The sequence below is a fragment of the Artibeus jamaicensis genome, unplaced genomic scaffold (assembly GCF_021234435.1).
Source record: "Artibeus jamaicensis isolate MK-2021 breed Jamaican fruit bat unplaced genomic scaffold, CSHL_Jam_final contig_2423, whole genome shotgun sequence".
NCBI lineage: Eukaryota > Metazoa > Chordata > Mammalia > Chiroptera > Phyllostomidae > Artibeus > Artibeus jamaicensis.
The window spans coordinates 1-24,697 of NW_026521514.1; the positions used below are offsets into that span (position 1 = coordinate 1).

Below are 24,697 nucleotides of genomic sequence, written 5' to 3' on the forward strand. Positions count from 1 at the left end.
GCTGCAGGACCTGAATTAAGGCAACTCTTTCCCTGGGCAATGTTCTGAGTTCATGCTGCAGTATGGATCCAGTTTATCTTGGAATCTCTGTTCTCTGCATTTGCACTTTGCTAACCTTTAGGGAATGCCCAAGGAGATAAGAATTCATTATGTTTATGTTTTTTGAAAATGGGGCCTATTTATTTATACGTCCTATTAATCAACCTATGCATCTATCTATTGATTACATAATATAAATAGGCTACTTAAAGTAATGAATTTGTTTGAAAACTAAGTCTATGACTCTTTAAAGTGTTGGTTGGATTTTACAGTGGTTTCCATAGAGAAAAGAATGCTAAGTATATCTTTATTGGGAGGCCATATTGTCATCAGGTCACAAACTTTGAGTAGTGTCAAGGGCAAATTTCTTTAGTTATCTAGTGTTAGCAGAAATTGATAAGAATTTTGACACCCAAAGCATTGTTTTTGACAGTTCTTCAGCAAGTTATGAACATACAGTGACTTTTCAAAGGACCTTTGCAAAGAGTATCTTACTCTTTCCTTTACAGCAACCCTGAGGGGTAAGCAGGATGGACAGTCTTACTCTGGTTTCTAGATGAGGAAACACAATCACATAAATGTTTCAAGGTCTTCCTCTTCTCATGGAGTAAAAGGGAAAAACAGCATGCCAGATGCTGTGTTGCTTCCGCAAAACCAGAGCTCAAAATAATTACCAAAATGTGGTTTCCTCAATCCTGTGCACAGCATGAGTAATCATTAGATCTGTAGCTCTTCAGTGCACAAATAAGAGATTGGTTTTCCCTTTCTACTTCCTCAGAGGATATTGCAAACATGTCTACTCAGGAAAACACACTAATTCAAGATTCTAAAAGCCAATAAAAATGTTTCCTGCTCTTGATGTTACAAAAGAACAATATTGCAAGTTATACTTTTGTTCTGATAGCCCGTTATATCTATCAATGTGTAATGTAAGTTTGCTTCAGTTTTTAGGGAGTGTACTTTCTGACTTGTGTCTCAGTGTAGGCAAACTGCACTGAAAGGTGTTCCCAACATAGGTCTATGGCTCAGACACAAGAAAAGATTATTTCTCAGCCTTGCAAATGATTCAAGGGGCACCATGGTGTACAGGAGGCTCTCTACCTTCAACACAAGATATCCAAGGCCCCCTCACAAAGAAACAGCCAATGAACACATTGTGAAATGACTATCGAAAGGGTAGAAGGAGGAAGAGAGAAGTGTAGGAAGGTCAGGTTCAAACAAAGCAACGAATTGTCTCTACTCTGGAGACAGGGAAAGGAGCATCAAATATACGAACCCAGATGACCTAGAAGAGCAGTGCAGGTGGCCTATGCAAAGGCCATGATATACATTGGTTTTCAAGATATTTGCAAGTGTATTAGGGAATTTCCTGCTGAATAGGTTCCTAGGCCACACACTGAGACACCTAGTGAATCTTATTCTTCTGTGCAGGGATCAATAACCCTGACTCCTTAGAATTGAGCAGAGGAGGAAAGACCAAGAAGTCACTTGTTATGACTCTAAAATGCACCAGATAAGATGCATTTCTGGACAAAATTCAGAGCCTAAATCCAGAGCTCTGTCTTTCCAACAAACCTTATTCTGACATTCTCCATATGCATTGATTAAATTACTTCTATGGCATCACTTTGAGCATTTAATGTCTTTGACCCTATTGGAATATGAAAGAAGAAAAAAGGGCATTATGAACTGTTGTTCAATTGGATGAGCCCAATCAATTGAGTTGATACAGCAACATAGTAATAATACACTACGCAGGTAAATGACAGTCTTTTTTACTACACAGTGTCATATCGATTATTGCTAAAGAGTTGAAAAATATACTTCATCTCTACCAACATGTTTTATATTCTACAGAAAGTAGTAAGCATAGTATTTCACACTTTCTCACAAATATTTTCATTACTACAAAACTTAGAAAGTCTTCATAGACTCATTGGTGTTGCCATTTATTTTCTGTTGGAAAAAGTGGCTAAGGCCAACTACCTCTAAAACACAAATGAAATTTAAACTATTGGCTCGGCTGATTTTTCACAGTGCTATTGTGAATACAGGTTCCTTTTGTTTTCACAAATACCTTAACAAGGAGGTGGGGTAACTAGGTTATTTCAGTATTACAGATGAGGAAACTGGAGGTAAAGTTGGAAGGTCATTTACAAATTCACATATAGAAGTAAAGGGGAGAGCCTGCCAGAAACCTGTTATGACTGTGGGCACCAGAACTGGGTTCAGTTCAAGGAAAGAGGAAGATGCTCATTTCAAAATTAAGATTATCACAAACACTATCTGCTCTGTGAGTTATCATAGACTATGTAAGATTGTTACTAACAAATAACTGTTTTCTTCCTCTTACTTTATAGCATCTATGAACTTAAGTAAGTCACCTACATCTGGAAAGAAAACTTGCAAAAGAGGTAGGAGCAAATAACAACTTTTCATGGTTACAAGGGCAGTGTTTTCCGCAAAAAAAAATTTCTTCTAATTCTTTGCTGTACCTTTTATAGAAAAATAAAAATTTGTTTTAATTTAAGATAGTTCATATTTTAACTTTTATATTAATTAGGCTAGTGGCTATGACAAAAAAACCAAAGAGGTCAATGTCCCAAACACAGTAGAATTTAAGGGGATGGCCAGGACTCTATTTCACAAAGTCATCCTGGGAAGCAGCCAAGTGACAGATCTGCCTTCTTCAATGCCAAATTTGTAAGACTGCCTTAGGAAAGAAGCAGTTAATAATTAACACAGTTACAACACAAACACAAATATAAACTACATGTAAAGGAAGGAAGAAAATGCAGTGCAGAATGCAGAAGAGGCCAAGAGAATACAGAAGAGCACTTGAGGAAAGTATCTCCACCCAGGATCAGAGACAGTGATGATAAATGGACCTACAGGTCCAGTGAGGTCATGGGGGTTGGGGGAGGGACAAGCTACTCTGTGTTTCAGAGCTTCCCAACTTTTTCCATCAAGTTCCTTGTCCACACACTGAGCCTTCGGTATGCTCTTTCTGCAGTGAGAACTCCTGAAGCATCTTCGGGGTTCAATGCAAGGAGAAGCTCCCAGAAGCTGGAGAGCTCTGCAGTGAGAACTGGTGCTGACCAGGAGGGTAAGGACCACCATCGCTGGGCTCCAGGATGGCAGGAGTCTGAGGTCAGGGCTCCTATTCTTCAGAGAACACCTCACATGTGGGAGCCCTGTCCTGACTTGCTCTCAAGTGTCCACTGTGAAGACTGCAAAGAACAAAGTTGAGAAACAAAAGAAATAGAAACCGATTCAGAAATACAGAGAAAAAAAATGACAGGTATCAGATGGGGAGGGGGCTGGATGAAAAAGAGTTTAAGCAGAAAAAAAGAAGAAGAAAGAAAAGAAAAGAAAACCCCTACATAGACAAATAAAACGGTATGGTGATTTGTGGTGGAAGTAGGTGGAAGATGAAAGAGTAAAGGAGGAGTAAATGGTGATGGGAGGAGGGTGGCTTGGGAGGGTGGTGGTACCACAACACATGTGCAGATGATGTGTTATAGAATCCTACACCTGAAACTTACATAATTTGCCTGTCTACTTACAATCAATCCAATAAATATAAAAGTAAATAAAACTGCAAAGAAAGAAATCATTTAAATTCAGGCTTAACAGACAGCTCTGATGAGATACCACTTTACACTGAGTCAGGATGGCTGTCATAAACAAAGCAGAACAACCTCAACCAACAACAAATGTTGGAGAGGTTGTGGGAAAAAGACCTTAGTTCACTGTTGGTGGGATTACAGACTGGTACAACCATTATGGAAAACACTATGGAATATTCTCAGAAAAATAAAAATCGACCTGCTGCCTTTTTGCCACGTTTGCTAGGATTATCATCCTAAAACATCAATTTCAAGAACCTATGCACCATAATGTTCATAGCAGCACAATTTACAATGGCCAAGAGTTGGAAGCAACCTAGGTGCCCATCAGTAAATGAATGGATCAAAAAATTGTGGTACATTTACACAACGGAATTCTATGCAGCAGAGAGAAAGAAGGAACTACTACTCTTTGCATCAACATGAATGGAACTGGAAAGCATTATGCTGAGTGAAATAGGCCAGATGTTGAATGACGACACCATATGACCTCACCTTTAACAGGAAGCTAAACAACAAATCAACAAACAAGCAGAATAAAAACAAAGACACTGAAATAGAGAACAAGGGGACAGTGACCAAGGAGAGTGGGAAGGGAATTTAAGGGGAAAAAAGGAGGATTTGGAGGAACAAATATGAAGGACACAGGGATGAGAACTAAGGGGTGGAAATGGGAGGCAGGTGGGAGCATAAGGCGGGAGGCTGGGATGGAAGAAATGAACAAAAAACTCTGAAATATAAAATAAATAATTAAAAAAAGAACATATCGCTAACGGCTCTGGCAGGACAGCAGGGTGCCCTTACTTCATGCTCAGAGACATGCCATCCCCCCAAGTACTGGATCACCTAGTGATGTTCATGTACGCAGCACCTGTTCTGTACAGAACAGAGAAGCTGGACAATCAGCTATTTCTCAATTTTGTCACAAACCTGTTCATAATTCAACAGAATCTAATTATTTTTGGACTAAAATTTTATTTGGACACAAAGAAAAAAATAAGTTTTTGGTTATGACTATTGAGTTCCATTTATTGCTTTTGACAGATGACTCCCAACATGACATTGGCCTAGGTAGTGATGTTTGAATGTGGATTTTCCAAAAAGGGTATCTATTTATGTTTACAACAGCCTCAAAGTTAGACCAGATAATCATTGCTCCCCGATTTCACCATCGGGGAGCCATTAGTTTGTTCCCTGTATCTATGAGGTTTTCAGGATCTTTACACAATCACATGGAGTGTTACCTTTATTCAAAACCTCTGAATGCAGATGTAAAATAGTCAGGTTTTATTATTTTAGAAATATGCTGTGATTTATATCCTGTATGTTACAAAAGACCCCAGCAGTGCCTGGGAAAATCTTATTCTCAAATATATTAATGTTTCTGCAAAAAAATGTGTGAATTCACACCAAGTGTGATAAATTAAAGATTCTACATGGACTCCTGACAGCTAAGTCCAACTTCCCTGCCAAGTGACTTAGCTGCAAACCTGTTAAAAACTACTGGTTTTCAAGACATCTTTGATTCTGCATACAGGATAAAGAATTGTGAGTCTTTGCTTCATTTTGTAGCAATCTCCTTCCTTTAGAGGAGAAGAGACAGAAATGATCATCACCACATCTTTTTGTCCCAAATCCTTCAACTATGTGAAGAGTCATTAAGATTTACCACTCTTTCAGTTATAGAAGATTGGTGGTGTTTTCCTTTGCTTCCAAATCCTGTGGACATTGAAAACATACCTATTTAGGGAATAAGCAATTGGAAAAAACCTAAGAACAAAGATAACTAATAGCTTTCTCAGTTACAATAGCTTTATTCAGATATTCTTGTTTTTTTCTTTTAAATAAAAAGTAGTAATTTGTTGGGATTTTAAATGATACACAATAAATAGAATGCATTTGGTGAGCAGCTCATTGGTATAAAAGGTCAATGGCACAAGTGTAGCACAAGTGCATTTGTGTGCAAATAAAAGGATACCTGGGTGACACCTATATACTGAATAGTCCTGCTCTTTGGGGACCCGGCTGAGGAGGCACTGACATCTCATTAAAACTTAGGACCTGGACAGGATGGAATACCTGTTACAATCCCTGCATAAACCAAAGTACAGAGGTATTCAAGGTATATTTCAAAGTCATGTTGAGAAATTAAACAAGACCCAGGGCCCATTCCACACTCTTAGTTCTCAAGAAATCAGACATCCTTATACTCATATACTTAGATATTCTGCAGGATGAGCCATCCCAAGACCTGTAACTTTTATTTATTCATTTCTGTTTTCTCACCACCATCTGTTATTTTCCAGGTTTCATGGATCTTGGCAACAAGTCTGCTTTACCAAAACCCAAGAAAAGAAGAAGTAAGAGTGAATAAAATTTTACTTACTTTTAATGTGAAATATTAGATTTAATCAACAGAGATTTATTATTATTATTATTATTATTATTATTAATTTACAATATTGTATTAAATGGAATGATGTCTCCTCAAAGATGTCTATGTCCTAATCCCTGGAACCTATAATCTGTTGGCTCATATGCCAAGTGAACTTGACAGATGTGATTAAACTAGGGACCTTGAAATGGGGGAGATTTCCCTGGATTACCTGGGTGATGCCAATATACTGGATAGCCCTTTAAAAATGGAGAGCCTTTCTTGGCTATGGAGAGAAGAAGAAGTGACTGTGGACGAACAGTCAGAGAGATGCAATATCGCTGGCTCTGTAGATAGAGGAGGGATTGGGGAATGTGGGGGACCTTAAGAAGCAGGAAAAATCAAGGAATCAAATTATCCCTCTACAGCCTCTAGAAAAGAATGAAGGCCTGCTAAAAAAAAGTGATTTTATCCCAGGGAGACATTGACAGAATTCTTACTGACATTAATTGTAATATGCTAAATTTGTGTTGTTTTAATCCATTATTTGTAGTAAATTGTTATGGCAGAAATATAGAAATAATACAGACTTTGGCTCTGATAAGTGCCTTATGGCTATAAAACAATCCTAAAAATCTGTCAGTGTCTTTGTGCAGTGAGCAGAGGCTGGAAGGATTTAAATACAATGATTTGTAAAAGACTACATGGCCTTGAGCAATTTGTCCTTAGACATGTGGATGCTGCAGACCTAGAAAGGACTCAGAAGGAGAGAAGGATCTGGGAAAGAAAACCTATCCTCTCTCAGGAAATATAAATTATCCTCAACAGCACAGATGTAGAGGTAATTGGTATAACTGGTGAGGGTCAGAAGGAAATAAGAAACACGTTTTTGGGAATTGGAAGAAGATCCTTATTATAAAATGACTGAAAGCATAGGAAAACCCTATTCTGCAGGTATGTGGAAAGCAGAACTTTCTAGAGATTTCTAGGAGATAAGAATGCAGCAGTTTTCTTTTTTGTGCTTAGAATAAAATGTGAGGAATAACATAAAGTGCATGGGGGAGTACTGTTTTTCTTTTTTTTTAATTTTTATTTTTAATTGATTATGCTGTTACAGTTGTTCTATTCCCCCTTCATTCCCCTCCTCCCCCCCTCCCCACCATTACCCGCTTTAGTTTATGACCATGTGTCTCAAGTCCTTTAGATTCTATATTTCCCATGCTATTCTTGCCCCCATCTATTTTCTTTCTACTGTCTATGCTACTTATTTTCTGTACCTTCTCCCCCATCTCCTCCTACTGCCCTGTTGCTAACCCCTCCTTGAGATCTTCATTTCTATGTTTCCACTCCTGATCTAGCTGTCCTTTTAGTTTGCTTCGTTTTAGGTGGTTGTTAATAACTCATAAGTTGTTAATCCCTCTGTTCATGTTTCTTTAACTTCTTTTTTTCTTAGATAAGTCCCTTTAACATTTCATATAATAAGGGCTTGGTGATGATAGACTGTTTTCTTTAAAAAAAAGAGGAATCAGGACTTTATGGTTTGGATTATTGCTAGCTTACTCAGGTTGCAAAAAGATGCTAAAATTGAAATTCACTGTCAGGTTAAGTGTGCTCTGCAGAATGACCAAGAATGTGGCATAATGACTTTTTGCTGGAGCCTCAGAAGTAAGAAAAAGTCAGAGTGTCAGTCACAGAAGATTCAGTGATGAGATGATGCGTGTGACTTACCAATCCCTTCAGCCATCTCAGCAGAAGCCAAAAATTGGTATGTGGTTATGTAGGGAAGATCAGTCTAATGGTGCAGATCCCCATGACATACATGGGAGTCCTATTTGGTTCTTGAGAATTTTATACAAGCAAAAACAGAGCTGTCCATGTGCAATTCCCAGAATCTGCGATCTGTTTCTTTTTCTAACTTTATTTTTATTGTTGACACTATTACAGACGTCCCCATTTCCTGCCTTTATCCACCACCACCCAGCACCCATCCTCCTTCCCTCTGGCCCTCACCACACTGTTGTGTGTCTGTGTGTTAAGCATATATGTCTGTTAGGTAATCCCTTCCCCTTCTTCCACCCAGTCCCTTTATCCTCCCTCCCCTCTGACAGCTATCAGACCGGTGTCTGATATCCAGTTTCAGCTGTTTAATTTTTGCACATGACATTAAGTAAGGCCTTTGGGGGTCAGCATATAGATATCCTATTGACCCTGCACCATTAACTGAAGACTATTTTTTTACATTGAATCAATTGCTTTGACAATTTGGCTTATGGCTAAAAGTCATTTGGCCGTACAACTAGGGATGTATTTCTCTACTTCTTTTTCTGTTCTGTTTTCCTACATGTCTATCTTCAGGTCAATATTCTATTTTCTTGATTACAACAGCTTTATGATAAGTCCTAAAATCATGCACTAAGATCTATAATTTCCGTTCTCTTTTCCCAAATGGTTTTAGCTGTATTAGGCCCTGTGTATTTGGAAGCTTCCTCTTTCTTTCTGTTTAGCCACTTTGAAGATCACGTCATTGTCCAAGGTGCCTGCTGAATGCAGCCACCTAGACATGCTCTAGGCCCTTAGGAGAAACAGAGAAGAGCAAGCTCTACCTTCCCTCAGAGGTCTGTCCCTCTTGTGAGAGGCTTTCCTAGAGTTCCCCACTTCCCACATCTTACTCATCACATCCGATACAGGTGGTCCTGCCAGCTATCAGTGAGGTTATGAACTATGGTATTTTGTCTGGACTCTGACATCTCCAAGAATGCAGATGTTCTGTTAGTACACGAGGAATTAAAAGTGGATAGCTGTAATACAATATGAAGAATTGACTTTTAGATCTTAAAAAATTGTTGAAAGTTCCTTTGGAATCTCATGTGTGACCAATATTTATAAATGTTTTCTGTCCCTTTAAAATTATGCAAATTTGAACTATTTTGGTGACCTGGCTTCTCCCCATATAAATTTTCTTCATGAAGGACAACTTGGTAGTTTAATATCCTGGATGCACAGTAAATTAGGTTGTACACATTCCATCATATCATATGGAGATGTATTAAATGCTCCCACTTAACTGCATATTTGACAATTCCCCCTTGTTCTTTTTTTTACCTGAAATACTTTGAGGTTATTCCTGACTGCTATTACCTAGTTGAATTTCTTCTTTATAATTACAGAGTGTTCCTCTTTATCCTTCTTAATGCTTTTTGCTTTCAAATCTTTATTCAGAGTGGGAATATTGTTACACTAATTTTATGTTTTTCACTTCCTTTTCATTAAGTCCCCCTATGCACTTTATGTTATACCTCACAATGACACTTTCCCTCTTGCAACCTTCTCTGATAAATGTGATCCTTTAATATGTTTTATTATTATTATTATTATGATTCCTGATATATGTGGACTTAGATATTCTATATTCTTGTTAACCATTTCTTTTGGGTTTTTTATGTCTTTCTTCCTCATTCTGCTTGATTGAGATATATAATTCCATATTCCATCATATTTCTCTTCTGGTTCAGAAATTGGAGATAGAATTTCTGCAATCTCTGCAACTATGCCCTAATCTCAAAAGGTGTCATGGATCTCAGCATGAATATTCTCAATAGAACCTCTAATCTCCATCATTACTGTTTAACATTTTGTTACTTCCTTTGAGTCATAAATTTTGAAACTATTGTCATTTTGTAGTCGTTATTTCTTCAAAAGAAGTTTCATCATATTATACACTTATCATTGCTTCTTTCCTTTGGTTTTACTTTGTGTCTAGTGGAATTAATACCTGTTTATTTTAGTAGGCTGTCTATGTGGCAGACCTGCCACTGCTGTATGTGCAAATTTGCCTTCAATTTGAAAGAATTTTTAAATAGAAATACCTCTTCAGTATGCCAATATGGTTACTGGTTGTCTTTCAGAACGTATTGCATGGGTGATGATTTCTTCTTTGTAGTTCATCTGTCATTTTTTGCTTAAAAACTACTATCAAGTTGTGAAAATTTTAGGGCCACTGAAAACCTGAAATATTTTACTATAAACATCAGAATGCTTTCCCATCAATGCAAAATTAACACTCACTGTTCTCAATTTATCACATTTCTGTCCATCTATCCATTTCCCTATCCATCCACTAACCATCCTCAGGTTTGAAACATTTCAATCTGAAGGCATCAGTACATTTCTCTCCAATCTCTTCAGCATGCAGAGTATTAACTAGACTGCAATGCTTTTCTGCAGTGCTTTTCTTTGTCTCTTGACATGAAATGTATCATTTACAATGAGATACACAAATATTAAGAGTTATGATTAAAGTATTTTCTTGTGACCATCACCCTGGAACTTAGGAGCTCTCCCCCAGGGAGAGGAGGAACAATTCACTACCCTGAATATTTCAGGAGTGAGATGTTCTCTCTTTTATATTGATCAGGTAACAACATTAACTCCAGCTTGCAACAGTGTTTATTAAATCAAAATTCCTTGAAAAGATACCCTGAGACACATGGAAATGCCACAGAAAATTACCTCCCAACAAGCTCACCCACATAACAGAGTCTTGCAGTATCCCCAGGAGGACACCACTCCACCAGCAACTCTAATTAATATCACCAGTGGTGGCTGAGACCCAATCCATTCATTTGTTTCCTTCAGTGTTTACCAAATCCCTTCTACTGTAATTGCTTTAAGATTTTGTGATCACTCTTATGGTGCAAGTCACCATGTTTGTATCAGAGAGACAAGAGAACACAGTGCCCTGAAAGGGAAGTGTTCACCACTGTCGAGGTCTGTAAGGATGTGCATATACATCAGTTAGGAGGTGAGGGGACAGACATGCTCTCCAGTCTGGGCCACTGGTCAGCTATAGGTCTTATAATTTTTGCTTCTGTTCATTGTTTCTAGTTTTTAACGGGGCAAGATGGGGGCAAGGTCACTGGCTAAGGACCGTCTATCCAATCTGCCTCTTATGTCCATGACACCAGCCAGGTCACATTTGTTCTTTTCATAGCCCTCCACCAAATGACTAAGAATCTATGTGGGGGACATTGCCCAGAGACATTCTGCATGGGATTTCAGATGCTGGCACCAGCCTGTATTTCCTTGGATCAGATGCTGAGTGGCAGACTCAGCATTCACGTGGTGAAAGACTGGAACCAGGTGGTTTCATTCTCTAGGGATGACTCAGGGCAGCTCTGAATGTCAGATATCAGTAAGGCCTCTCCACCTCCAATACCTTTCTAGGTGTTTCCTCCTCAGGTGCCTGGATCTTTGTTCTTCCTTCAATGTTATGATACCTGTGTGTACTATTCCACTGGCTCCAGCTTTATCTTTCTTTCCAATAATCTATTGTCTCTCAGATTTTTCATCCAGAAGGGTCAGACATAAAAAGGGCAAAGGCATTTCCAAAAACACATAAAAAAAAAAACTAAATCTGAATCATCTGGGCACTCCAATGACTCCACTTTTCAGGCTGGTTGGGGAAAGAATGAGGCATCATTCCCAGCAAGGGTCAGAGCAGAATCCAGAATTTTTCAGAGTTGTTCTCTCTAACACCATTAATCCCCCCATTCACTTTTATCCTGATCACAATGCAGAAAGAAGCTGGTCCCTTTCTGCCTTCCTTGGGGACAGCTGCCTTCAGTGACCAAAGAGCCCTAACAGAGAAGTGTGTGGACAAGGGAAGATGAGGTCTTAGACTTAGATGGTCAGAGCATTGGGTACAGCTTTTGATAGCGGGCACAGCATTGTCAGACTACAAATGGTCTAGACACCCATGCAATTTGCAGATTGTCTAGAACTTTCTGAGTCTCCCTTTCAGATTTGGAGAAAGCTGATTGGGGGAGAAATAAGGCAAAGCAGTGAACACAAATAGCAGGCAGACACCATCTCCATTAGTTCACCCCATCATTGTCCTCTCTGCTCAAAATTCAGAGCTCACACAGGAAGAGGCAGGCATAGTCTGGGACTTTGCCTCCAGTGACCTAAGTGCAGGGAAAGAGCCCAGCTACAGAGCTGCCTTCTACCAGGACAGCAGTGTCACTGCCATGTAAGAATCAGGGGGCTGACTGCATGGGGAGCTAAGACAGTTGTACTGGCACATGGTGTCTCTGCTAAAGCGTTCTGACTATGGGGGGTTTGAGAGATGTAATGAAGGTAGACTTTCTGTGGTTATGTACCAAAAATGTCACTGAAAGAAAAGCTCTGAAACTCTGGAGATTTGTGAAATAAAGTTTCCTTAGTACCCCTGTACCTTTGTAGAAACAATAACTACATGGTAGGAAGTTCTCCATGTACAATTGTTAACTGAGACAGAATGAAAAATCTCTCTTTCAGGTGCAAGACAGCAGCTGGGCATGTTTGTGAATTTTCGTGCTCAAATACTTCCTGTGGACTGTGGGGAGATGAGGGGGCTGTTAATTAAGAGGAAACTGGAACGAGGTAGGTTTCAAGCTTTACTTTAATTGGCAACCCCTCTGTGAAGGAATTACATGAACTAATGGAATAACCCATGTGAACTTCCTGTCATTCAAGGAACTGAGGCCTCACTGTGGCTTGAAAGAAGGAAGGGGTCCCTAAGATGATAGTTTTACACCATAAACAGTGGTGCATATTAAGTGCTTACCCCCACGTGGCAGTGCCCATGAGGATGCCCAAAGAACCAAAGAGAAGTGCAGGATTGTCAGTCTCTGGGTGGAAAATACTGCATTTTCTACACTGAATCAGATAGAACAGGGAAGAGGCCCTCAGCCTCCATGTTCACATCCTGTGTCCCATCTGGGTAATCACCACCAGGACGGGGTGTTAGATGCAGTGAGGAGACCACAGAGTTTAGAATCAGAAAAACCTGATCCCAGCCTCAGCTGTGCTGAGAGTGACAGAGTGAAGCCTGGGACCTTCCTGAGCCTGAAACTTCCCATCTAAGAAATGGAAAATAATTACGAGCCTGCCTCCTGCTGTGACTTTGAGATTTTGTTTGCATATGAATGTAAAGTGTTTTGTGATTTTAACACTATAAAACTTTTCACTTATTGTATATATGATGAACTTCATATAAGATTATTTTAATATGATTACAAGAACACTAATATATATAAATATTTGTATCATAACTATTTTTAAACAACTTCCCTGGGATACAACTCACATATGTATAATTCACCATTTATAGTGTAGAATTCACTGTTTTTTTAATTTTGTCCATTCATAAGATTATAAAACTATCATCACAATATAATTTTAGAACATTTTGTCCCCACTAAAGGAAACCCAATGCCTGTCAGCTGTCAGTGCCCATTCCCACCCCAGCTCATTGCCCACACTAAGCAACAATTAATCTATCTTCTATGGATAAATCAGCATATTTAAGCATTTTATCGCAATTGACTCACATAACATCTGCCTTTCTGTCACTGGTTCCTTCACTTAGCATGAAGTTCTCAAGGTTCATACACACAGCGCCATGTATTATATTTCATTCTTTTTTATTGTCATATGTGAGCCATAATATGGATATACAATATTGCATTTATCCTTCAGTAAGGGTTTTCTCATTCTTTAGCTATCATGAATAATACTGTTTTTATAAAGTGTTTTTGTGAACATATTTTTAAGATGCTTTTTAGTATATACCCTGGAGTGGAATTGAAGGATTATGTAGTAATTCTGTATTTATCTCATTGAGAAATAAAACAAAGTATTTTAAAAAATATTGCACCGGTTTAATTCCCTGAGAGATCCAATCTCTGCATTCTCACCAACACTTGCTATTGTCTGTCTTTTTGTAGTGGCCATGCTAGTGCTTAGACTGTAATATTTCATTGTGGTTTAATTTCTTTTTATCTAATGATAATGTTGTTAAGTATATGGGTATCTTTTGCATATCAGTTAAATTTTCTACTGATTCATATTTCACAATTATTTTAGTATCAGCTACTCATGATTTCAAGGATGGAAAAATATCTGCTCAACAATGTTGGTAAAGTCAAAGAAAACTGTTGTAACACAGTAAATGGATGTTGCCTTAGTGCCATTGTGAGCTCCAGGGCCCCACTTGAGATTTTAATTCAAAGCAGCAAATCTCTTTGGAGGGAACTTAAAAGCTAGGTTTGGGGGTTCTGAGGTATGGAAGGGGAGGCCAGAGGCTTCTGCTATTGACCTTGAACCCAGATGGGTGACATCAGATCCAAAGTGATGGGAGGCCAACCTCTGAGCACTGAGGACAAAGAGGTGCCAGGATCAATGTACCTGATCTTACAGGAGCCACGAGGAAGTGCATAAGAACTGAGGATGGAAACTGGCTCACCCCCAAGGAATTTGAAGTCAGAGGAGGCTACGAAAAAGCAAGTAACTGGAAGACCAGCCTGACCTGTGGTGGAAAAACCCTAAAACGGCTGATGGAGGTATTTCAGTGACAGGGGCCAGAAGGTGTGACTTCCTTTGTTGTGGTCAAAGATGAGGTCACTATTTGCTCACCCAACATATGGTGACTTGTGGCTGCAGCCTTGAGGCCCAGGACTTTAACCTTTTCACAGGAAGAGGTGCCCCACATTCATACCTAAGTATAAGAGAACCCTTCCATTTGTCAAAGGGGTTCTGTCAGGGTGGCTGCAGGGGCTTGGTGGCGGGGAAGGTCGTTCTGACCCAGGTGCTTGCAGACAACTTTTGGCAATAAAAGTAAGAAGACTGTTTACAATCAAACAAGTGGGCAGAACACACTCCAGAGAAAGAGCAGTGTAAACACCAGAACCACAGTCACCATGACTCTGTGAGTTGAGGTAGATGGATTGTGTGTGATACAGCATAATCCATCAATTGGAATTGTTTGCAGAGGGGTTAAATGTCAGGCTAAAGAGTTTGAACTTGTAACATGGACAGGGCAGAACCACAGTCTCCTGGGGTGTGAAATGACATAATTAAAACAGTATTTCAGACAACGTGGGGACTTGAACTGACTTCACTGTCTTTCAGACCAAGAAACGTATAGTCAACCTGCAAGGCTTAACTCCCCAGTCACTCCTGTCTGAATGTTCCCTGACTGACCTGCCCTGGTCACCCCTTACCTGGGCCCCCTGAACTTTCAAGTAAGGCCCTTCTCACACTCTTATTCTTATACTTCCACACATTTCCTTTGCCTCTATAGACCCCCCTAGGGTTTGTCCTTTATGTGCTCAACATTGTTCAGAGGGAGGGACACCCTGTAGGTGTGGGACCTGTGCATGTCAGTTATATAGCCCAGGTGTGAGGAGGCAGGCAGGTCTCAGTGGCACTGGTGGGAATGGAGAGGGGGTCAGAGGTGCCAAAGAGATTGTGAAGGAAAACCTCTGAAAAGTTATTTTAAAAAGCACAAAAGCAAGGAAATACTTTCCATGATGTATTTCTAGGTTCTGTGGATGGATAGAAGAACATCTGAGGAGAGGAAGATGGTTCCTCAGTTAGACAGCTGGGCTTTGAGATGACAGTTTGACATTTGTGTACAAATATTCATAAGGAGGTTGGAATGCCAGACTCACAAAACTTAAACACAGGCTAAGCATCAAATTGGATCTTTTTATCTTTCAGCTTGGATGTATGCGTTCACCTCCCATTACACGTGAAATCAAAAACAAGGTGATTATTATTTTATACAAGTTCTTATTCATATGTAATTGTATATGTACTACATCATCTTTATGGTTTCTGAGTTGCATAATTAACTTTGTTTCTTTTTCTCCTCTCCTGTGCCTTTATTTTATTTATGTACCTATGTACATATGTATGTAGGTATGTGGGTGTGTATTTTGTGTGCCTTCAGAATTGCCCCATTGAACATCAGGTTGTATGCAAGGTTGTCTTGAATTGTAAACCATTTCAGATGGGGATGGTAAGGAGCCATCAAAACAGATCTCAGCTGAGTTATAGCTACAGATGAAGATGTTGAAAAGTTGTTAAAGTTGTAAATGCAAACATGATTATGGAATATATGAAAACCTTTCTTAATAAGGTCATAGGGTAATCATCAGGTCAATCCCAGATTTTTTGATAAAGGTTACTATTTTCTAACTTTAATGAAATCTAATGAAAAAATGTTTGCTCCCCATCATCCAGATGAACCCATCTAATAGATCATCTACCTTGAGACAGATATGAAACCATATACTACTTCATGAGATAAAAGAGCATATTTCTTCTCTGATTACTTACATACTCTTTCATCCTTCAATAAAATATACACACAATCAGAATTTTTTCTCAAGCAGAAGTTATTGGCAAATTTTTCATGAGGATGGTGCTGTTGTGGAGGGACCCTTAAAGATAGATGTAGCTTAAGTGAGGGACAGACCTGGAAAATTGTTTACTTTGATGCCCTCCTTTAGCTCCACCTCAGGGTCTGTGCAGGCCTTCTTTCCACCTGTGAAAGTTATTTCTCCTTCTGTGGAAGAAGGCTATGCAGGCAACAAACACACATAATATGAATGCAGATCCAGGACAAAGTGGTAGTTTTTACAACTTTGGGAATGAATGAGAACTTGAGAAGGAGGGGAAGGTGTGAGGTGCCACTTCACACACTTCAGGTAGAAATGGCCACCCAGGACATTCACAGAATTCTATATTAGCTTACAGAGAGCTGGCCGCTGGGACTTCATCTAGCACTGGGAATGTGAGGCCCAGGCTTTTACATTACCTGACGTTCTGGGTCTTTTGAACACTCAGACATTGGGACATTTCACCCACTGGGTTTAGTAAAGAGAAGTTACTGTTGGACCTAGACAGTGACTACTATGAAATTTCTATCATTCTCCATGTGCCTAGAGCTACTTTATCTGAATTGCCTGAAGAAGCTAGCAACTTCCTTTCCATAGGTTTTATCCTTATCTATGGGTGCAACACTTTGTAGCAACCAGGTTCAATTTTTCATATATTTTGTGTCTTTTCATCAAGAACCAAAGTGACTCTCAGTGGCAGATCTCAGGATGCATTACTACCTTGGCGGATCCTCTGTATCTTCCAGAACTTCTCTTGTTGATGGAGCCCATGGTTCCTGGAAACTTCAGTGTCAATTTTGGCACCACAGGACAGCTTTCTGTCATCAGATGAGGGCCACTTACACTTTCAGGTGACAGCTGCTGTGTGTTGTCATGTAATCTGAAATAATCAGCCAGAACAACCATTTATTATATGCTAATTTGCTAAAAAGATAACAAACAAATGTTCTCTTTTCCTAAGTGAAACAATACTCATTTATTTATTCATTCAACACACAGTTACTGAATGCATAGAAATGCCCAATGTCCACAAATAATACTGAAATGATATTCCTGGGCTCAAGGGTTGTTTCAAATTCAATTATCTACCATCTAAACATAACTACTGGGGAGCAGGGACTGTAGAGTACCCAAGAGACAGGTTGTGACATGACCATCTCTCAGGTCAGTTTCCAGTGGGGCACATTAGTCTATGTCCTCTCTGTCCTGGGTGAGATAAAAGCTGAGGCTGCCTGAAGGGAAGGAGGCAAAGTCATTCTACTGATGGTACAAAAGCACTGCAAGTGTAGTGTGCAGAGGTCAGTTTCCTGTGAAAAGTCAGCCAGGTGCCATCTCAGGATGTGATGAATGGACAGGGGGGTGGCCCTCTGGAAGAAGAATTGGAGTACAGAGGACCTAGGATTCATTTTACCATTAGGGTGGTGTCCTAGAAGAGCTGCAGGAGCTGTTGGACTTCACTGGGACATGTGCATGGTTCTCAGGCCCTCAATAAGAGATGGCAATCCAGAGGGTTCTGTCATACTTCCAGTAGCCAAGAGTCTGTCAGGAGGAGAAAGCACCTGCTCCAGCAAGAGTACCCTCACTCCTGTTGATAACAACGATATTTAGGATAGATATTACAGGACAATTTAACAATGACTTACAAGATTCTCATGCATTAATAACCACACTGGCTCAGGCTAAATCTCAACTTAGGCTCTACTGGAATCCCCTGAAGACCTTTGGAAAATAACATTGCTTCAGTCTCACTCTACACAAAAGTCTGACTTAACCATTCTAAGTTATCACTTGGACGTTAGAACTGTTAAATAGTCTCTAGATGATTTTCATACACAAGTTATTCATTATACAATTTAAAAAGAATGTCAATGCCTAAGCCCCACCCAAATCAATTGATCAGAATCTCTGACATTGGGACCAAGACATTATTATTTCATATACTATCCTCAGACAATTCAAATGTATGGCTGGGCTAATGAACAAGAGCCAAAGAAATAGGAGCTAGTCTTGATTAAAACGTATGAATGCAAGATTTTTATGCACTGGTTATGTTTGTTACTTCCTTGGTCTTCTGAGAAGAGGGTGGCCACTTTCTGGGGAGTGATGATGTTAATCTGTGAGTCCTACACTGGGGAGAAGGAAACTGTCCCCAGCCTTCCATGCTGGAGCAGTCTCAGCCCCACACTGGGCATGTGATTCAGGATTCTCCCAGAACACTGAATGGCAGCTCTTGGCAAGATGTCATTTCACACTTGCACTTTCTCATATACAGATGTAAAACAAATGACCAGACTCCTGATTCTGGTAAGACTTTTCATCCAAAATCCCAAAAGAAGGTTCGGAATGATTTTTAGTGACTTTTTATCCTTTATTATTTTCTAAATTCAGAAAAATAACATAGTTATGTTCGAAATTACTCTGCTCAATGCTTTCAAGGACATTTCTGATCTTCGTGTGTTGTTATTAGAGATATAATACAGACTTTGAGAAACACACCCCTCTTTTATGTATTAAGCTGGAAGCATTCTTTAAGGTCTCAGCTTCCCTCTTTGCAGTGCACCTTATGGGGACAATAGATTTAACGTAAACAACAACAAAAAAGCTTATATTTTACTATGAGAAGAAATGGAGATACATTGGATTTGGGGATCAAGCAAGAATTTGGACTCAGAATGGATGCTCATGTTTGTTCTTGAAAGTGTGTGTTTATGAGAAGGAAGCACCAGGAAAGAATGTGTAGTGGTTTGTGGAAAGAGAATACATTATGTTTTGACTGGATAAGTTTGGTGTGTGATTTAGGGCCCAGGATGAAATGCTGGGAGAGCACAGGGATGTGCACAAAGGCAGGAGGCAGGATGAACATAAGGGCACTAGAGACATAGCGATGTAACTGGAGCTTTGAGAGTGATTTAACATTCTGGGGCCAACTCAATGGCCAAAAATGATAACCTGGAGTATTCTTTCTAAATGTTGGAGGAGAAAGACTGAAGATAACATCACATATCAGTGAGTCAAGGGAGTAACCTCAGGAGAAAGATGGCACAGAGCACAGGCATTTGGAGTAAGCAGAAAGGATCACAATAGAGAAAGGTGAATGCTGTCATTCCTGCCTCCTCCTGCTCTTCAACAGCCCACTTCCCTCCTACCAGCATCATCAATGGGAGGGCCAGTCCCCGAGCCAACCTCACTTATGTCACCTCAGATGGTCACAGGAGGGGAAGAATTTCTCCAACAGACCATGAGATAGACAGGATGTTTCTATCTGGGAGAGAACAACCTTCTTCATTCAGGAGGTTCTCAAACTTCTTCATTCTCTCAGAAGGCAGAACCAGGAAAGCAACCACGAGCTTATACAGTTCCTAAAAGTCTGTTCTTCTTTTGTAAATGCTGGTTTTCATTTTTTTAAGTAGGTTTCTGCTTTAATCACACTCTTCTTCACCCTACTGGTGAGAGATATGCACTAGAAATTTGAAGGGATGACAACTAATAACATCTGTCACAGCACAGTTGGATGGTAGGTGTTATTAGTCACATCTACTCCAAAACCAAGAAAGTAGGTCAGTGGCAGACATTCAGGCCTTACCGAGATCACCTCCAGGAACCAAGTGGATTATGAGGGGCTGCAGAGTGTGGTGTGGCCCCCTGGTTTTCATGGGAAGTTGTGGCTGGCTTGTGTCAAAGATTCCATGGCACACAGGAAACTGAAACCTGATATTCCAGGATGTGCAGGATCCATGGTGACAAGGAGCATTATTTAGCTGTAGGACCTTATCTATGGAAATAGAGTGGGGAGAGGAATGTGCAGATAGGCTGTCCGAGGCCATCTCAGTGTTATCAGATATTATAGTAGCACCTGACATTGACCTGTAATATTATTCCTTACACTGTGTTTTCTTCATTAATAAAAAGCTCAGTCACGGGTCAGTTCATTGTCACAGGTACACATGTTTGCATATAACACAGTGTATCTTCATATCTGCTGTGCTAATTTATTTTGGTTTAATGAATAAAAGTCAAGACTTGGATAAAAATATTATCAAATTCTATCTTCTCCAAGTGAAATTAAATCTGGTTAAAGGACACATATTGAGACTGGTAAGAAATCCAGTTTCAGTTGATTGTGTGTAGGTTGGGAGAGAGCTCCCTGTTCTGTTTACAGCACAAAGCACTTGCCACACTCTCTGGACACTCAGAGATGGAGGATCCACACCATACATGCCACGCTGAGTCCTGGGGCATCTTCCTCAGGCTTCCAGAATCAGAGAGCTCCATCTTCCCTGGCAAGACATGGTCATTTGTGTCCAGGGTCTTCCCAAACCAAAGGCAATGTCACAGGGCCAGAGGCCCTCCAGGCCCAGAATCCATAGTGCAGAAATCCCTACCAGGCCCTTCCACTCAGGGGGAGCCTACAGCCAAGAAAACAGAAAGTTTATTCCACCTTATTGATTCCCCAACATACCACCTTTCCATGATTCATTTCAGGCATTGTGTGTAGGCATAAGGATTTATCATTGTGTTTCAGAAACTTGATATTTCTGCAAGGTAATAAGATGATTTGAATTCCCATGAAATCCTTGTTTCATTGCCTTTCTGTGTTGGGATCTCTAGTTTTTTGTTTTGTTTTTTTAATTATTTTATTGTTGTTCAATTACAGTTGTCTGCATTTTCCCCCCACCACTCTTCCCCACTCCAACGAAACCCACCTCTGTCTTTTGCGTCCACCCTTCCCCTTGGTTTTATTTATGTGTCCTTTATAGTATCCCCACTTTGTTCCCCACCCCCTACCCTCTGTCTATTGTCAGATTGTTCTCAATTTCAATGTCTCTGGTTATATTATGTTTGCTTTTTTCTTTTGTTGCTGGTCTCTGGATTTACAGGAGAAAAACTTCTCCAGTCTGGTCACACAGGCCCCTTTTTCTGAACTTCACAGCAGACCAAGAATTCTTCTTCTGAAACAGCCACTCCATGCTGCCCCTTCACAGCTCAGAGAAACACATAAGAGTCCCTGCAGGTTCACACAAAGACTGTGAGTCCTAGATTCCCACAGTGCTTGTCATCAGGAGCCCATGGGAATGTGAACATTATTTTACCTTCTAGGAGAAAAAGTCAGACAAATGCAAGATATGCCAGGATGGAGGAAAGCTCTTCTGCTGTGAAAATTGTCATAGCTTCTTTCATGGGGATTGTCACCTCCCACCTGTGAACACAAAGAGGTTTGTGAGATGCAGCCCTCTGTCTCCTTTCATAGACCAATCCTCCTGCCATGCACCCTCCCCCTTCGGGGTTCATCCTTGTTTCCTAATGGGGTCAGAGTGGGGCTGGAGGTACAGGGTCCAGCAGCATGATCCTGGGAGCTATTGAAAAAATCTAGCATCAAGGAGTTATTGTTCTCTTCTCTCCTCTGGGGAGCAGGGGCCAGAGGCTGGGTTCTTGGCCAACACACTGCTACTGTCCTTTCCAGAACTTTCCCAGCACAGACTCCTTTTCATGGGAGTGGTGATGCCTATTGTTTGTATTCTGGGCTCCTTCAGAAAAGGAAGAAAACATGGCCTGTTTTCCTCATTTCACCACATTTCAACCGCATGATGAAAGCCTAAGGTCCCCAAGGGTTAAAGTCCAGTCTCTGGTGCTCAGGTTGATGGTCAGGGCTCCTGTGTGTGTCCCAGCAGCTCAGATAGGGAGAGGTGAGCCCACCACCTACCCTGACTCAGCCTTCCACCCACTCACCCCTTGTGGTTACCCTCTATAGGTATCACATGAGAATTCTGGCAGCCCCAGAAGCAGTCCCCTTCAGCCCCAGTCTGTGCCTACTGGCTATTCCTTAAAGAGAACAGTGACAGCTATAGTGATGGTGTCTGTTTCTGGGCTTTACCCTTTCTCACTTATATCTTACATCTCAGGAATGGTTGGAACTGTACCTTCTGTACAATAGAAAATTCTTCCCGAAGTCTGCAGTGTTACAGAGAATCTGAGGTCCTGGAAAAGCAGATGGGGCATGAAAAGTTGGTGAGTTGAATTTGACCCCAAACCTTTTCTGTTCTGCTCACATGTAAAAAGTCAATCAGGCATAGGATGAGAAGAGAGGGTTTCAAAAGATGACTCATCTGAATGTGTCTCGGCCACACTGAAAACTCACCAGAAACTATTTGCAGGAAAAAAAAACACTCATTACCTGTTAGTGTCAAGAGCAATACCAGTTTGGGGAACCTTCCAGAAGACTGATGTGGGCTTCTTGCATGTGTCTGGGCATGCCTCTGGGCTCATTCTCTCCAAGCTGTTTTTCATTCACTGCCTCCTTCTTTTGCAGAAATGTGAGTTCCTTCTCTTAAAGGTCTATCACCATTTAGAGAGCAACATTTTCCCAAATATTCCACATGAAAATTATGTGAGTAACAACAAAAAATTAATACAGACCACCATGATATTACCTGCCCTTGACACGGGCACTTGTGGGATTTATGATCTGAAGCCCCTGGGAGGGAGAGCATGAGCTACTTTATTGTGACCTTGGATTTCTGATGGATTTGGTGGGAATCCACAGAAGACATTGAACTCTGTCAAAAACTTTCCTGTTGATTGCTACTGATATATTTTGCACCAGGTTACAACGGCTTCTCAATACCTAGTAAAACTTAGGAAGTTGGACATAATTAAGAAGAAACTAACCAAGGAAAATTACTGCAAAGTGAAAGATTTTAAGGAGGCCATGGACAAAGTTTTTCAGGATCCCAGGGTAAGTGGCTCTCATGCATTTGTTGCACTTTCTTTCCATGAGTCTCTCTGCTCTCATTTTCTGGTGCTGGGGACTTTTTAGAGTTTCCCTCATGTTTTATGATCTTGCCAGGATGAGCAAGAGTTCAGGAAGTGAGTGGGTTTTTACATTAAGGATTTAAGCTCACCAAGGAGAAGAACTATGAGTCAGAAGGTGTGCCTACATCCAGAACCCCTTGAGAGCTTCAGTAAAGGCAACAGGTGCCCATTGAGAACAATCACATCCTTCTTCCCCCACACCTACAAAGGAGACTAAAGTCACATTATTCCTCTTATCACTCCCCATTTATACTTAATGAGACCTCTCAGAAGTCCTAAAATGCAGAGTCCTTCGCAAGTGATTCCCCATGTGGTTGAGAGAATGACCAAAGGAGAATAGAAGTGTCAACATGAAAGGAAGATCACTGGTTGTACTTAGACATCTGTGATATTTGATTGTTTCTAAGATCTTAGGTTACTTTTTTATCTCTCACTTAAAGAGACAACACAAACCTACGGAGTAAGAGTCCTTAAGAATAGTGGTGATTTTCAATTTCTGTTTAGTCATTAACAAGTAATCATGCTCTTAGAAAACAAGTTACTCTTAGCTGTGTGTGTGTTTTTAAACTTCACCTGGTTAAGAGTCCTGATAGTTCTCAGTTTCAAGGTGTCTAACGAGAATGATAATGGGTATTATTATTTTTGTCTCTTTTTTCTTGTAGTGTGAGAAGTTACACTTAAACCAGGAAGAATTTATGAAGAATTTCAGAAAGGTCTTCACTATTCATGAAACAAATTAGAACAGTGCACTGCTACAGTGCATGCTCTTGGCACCCTGAAACAGCACACTGCTTTCTGAAAGATTTCTTATCCCTCTGCTGCTATGAGCTTGGCTGCTGATGTCACCTCTCCCCAATGTGCATTGCTTTCGGCAAATAGATCCATAATCACCTGAAAGTTACATTTCTTTGGCCTGGGGGTTGGTTCCCATCCACAAGGTTGAAACAACTATGTGCAGTGACTTATGTTTCCATGTCCTCCAGGGACTCAGGCTAGAGCTATTGTCCAGCTATGACCACATCCTTGCTTAGCTTTCTCCTCCACGGTATCCTGTATCCCCTACCCTCCTCCTCCTGAGAGAATTCTAACAATAAATCAGGTATTCAAGAGACTTTATCTCAGGCTTTACTTTTCAGTACCCACCTTAACATAATGGTTTTAGCAAGCCAGCCGTTAGGCATGGAGTACTGAGTTGGAACACTGTCTAGCCAGACTATTCCAGGCAGAATATTGATAGTACCTGGGGTGCTCAAACAGAGTGGTTCCAAAACATTTACCTTCAGAAACTGAATGTGATACCGGGGAAGATGTATACTACCTGATGCAATTGTCTAGCATTCACAAAGGGAGAAATAGTAACCATTAGAACTGTATTTTTAGTGGCCATTTCATGTTAAATATTGAGTACATGATGGGCTTATATATAGTGATTATCACCTATAGCTAGAAGGTAGGCAGTAAGGAAGGCCTAGCATAGCCCCTAATTTTAGGAATGATAGAACTTCAGAGAAGACTGAATTCTAAGCTCAGTGTGGCCTCTTGAGTCAAAGGCAAGGCCCTGATAAAGAAAGCATGAAGCCCTGAAACCCAGAATGGGGTTTTCTAGGTGGATGCACCTGAAT

The 24,697-nt window shown here is 40.3% G+C and overlaps 1 protein-coding gene across 1 annotated transcript; it reads left to right on the forward strand.

Moving 5' to 3' along the window:
• The first annotated feature begins 2,392 nt into the window (after window positions 1-2,392).
• On the forward strand, window positions 2,393-24,186 carry LOC119041955 (nuclear body protein SP140-like protein). The gene is made up of 11 exons (XM_053662443.1): window positions 2,393-2,453; window positions 3,053-3,145; window positions 5,975-6,028; window positions 12,358-12,462; window positions 14,281-14,423; window positions 15,583-15,630; window positions 21,363-21,478; window positions 22,166-22,271; window positions 22,573-22,650; window positions 22,867-22,998; window positions 23,738-24,186. Exons 1-11 carry the CDS (start codon window positions 2,405-2,407, stop codon window positions 23,813-23,815), a joined length of 1,002 nt encoding a protein of 333 aa, XP_053518418.1. The 5' UTR covers window positions 2,393-2,404; the 3' UTR covers window positions 23,816-24,186.
• The last annotated feature ends 511 nt before the right edge of the window (window positions 24,187-24,697 follow it).

Coding starts and splice junctions, on each gene's coding strand:
- LOC119041955 (XM_053662443.1), top strand. CDS start 2,405: ATGAACTTAAGTAAGTCACCTACATCTGGAAAGAAAACTTGCAAAAGA. Junction 3,146..5,974: donor AACTGGTGCTGACCAGGAGG/GTAAGGACCACC, acceptor GTTATTTTCCAG/GTTTCATGGATCTTGGCAAC. Junction 22,999..23,737: donor AAGTTTTTCAGGATCCCAGG/GTAAGTGGCTCT, acceptor TTTTTCTTGTAG/TGTGAGAAGTTACACTTAAA.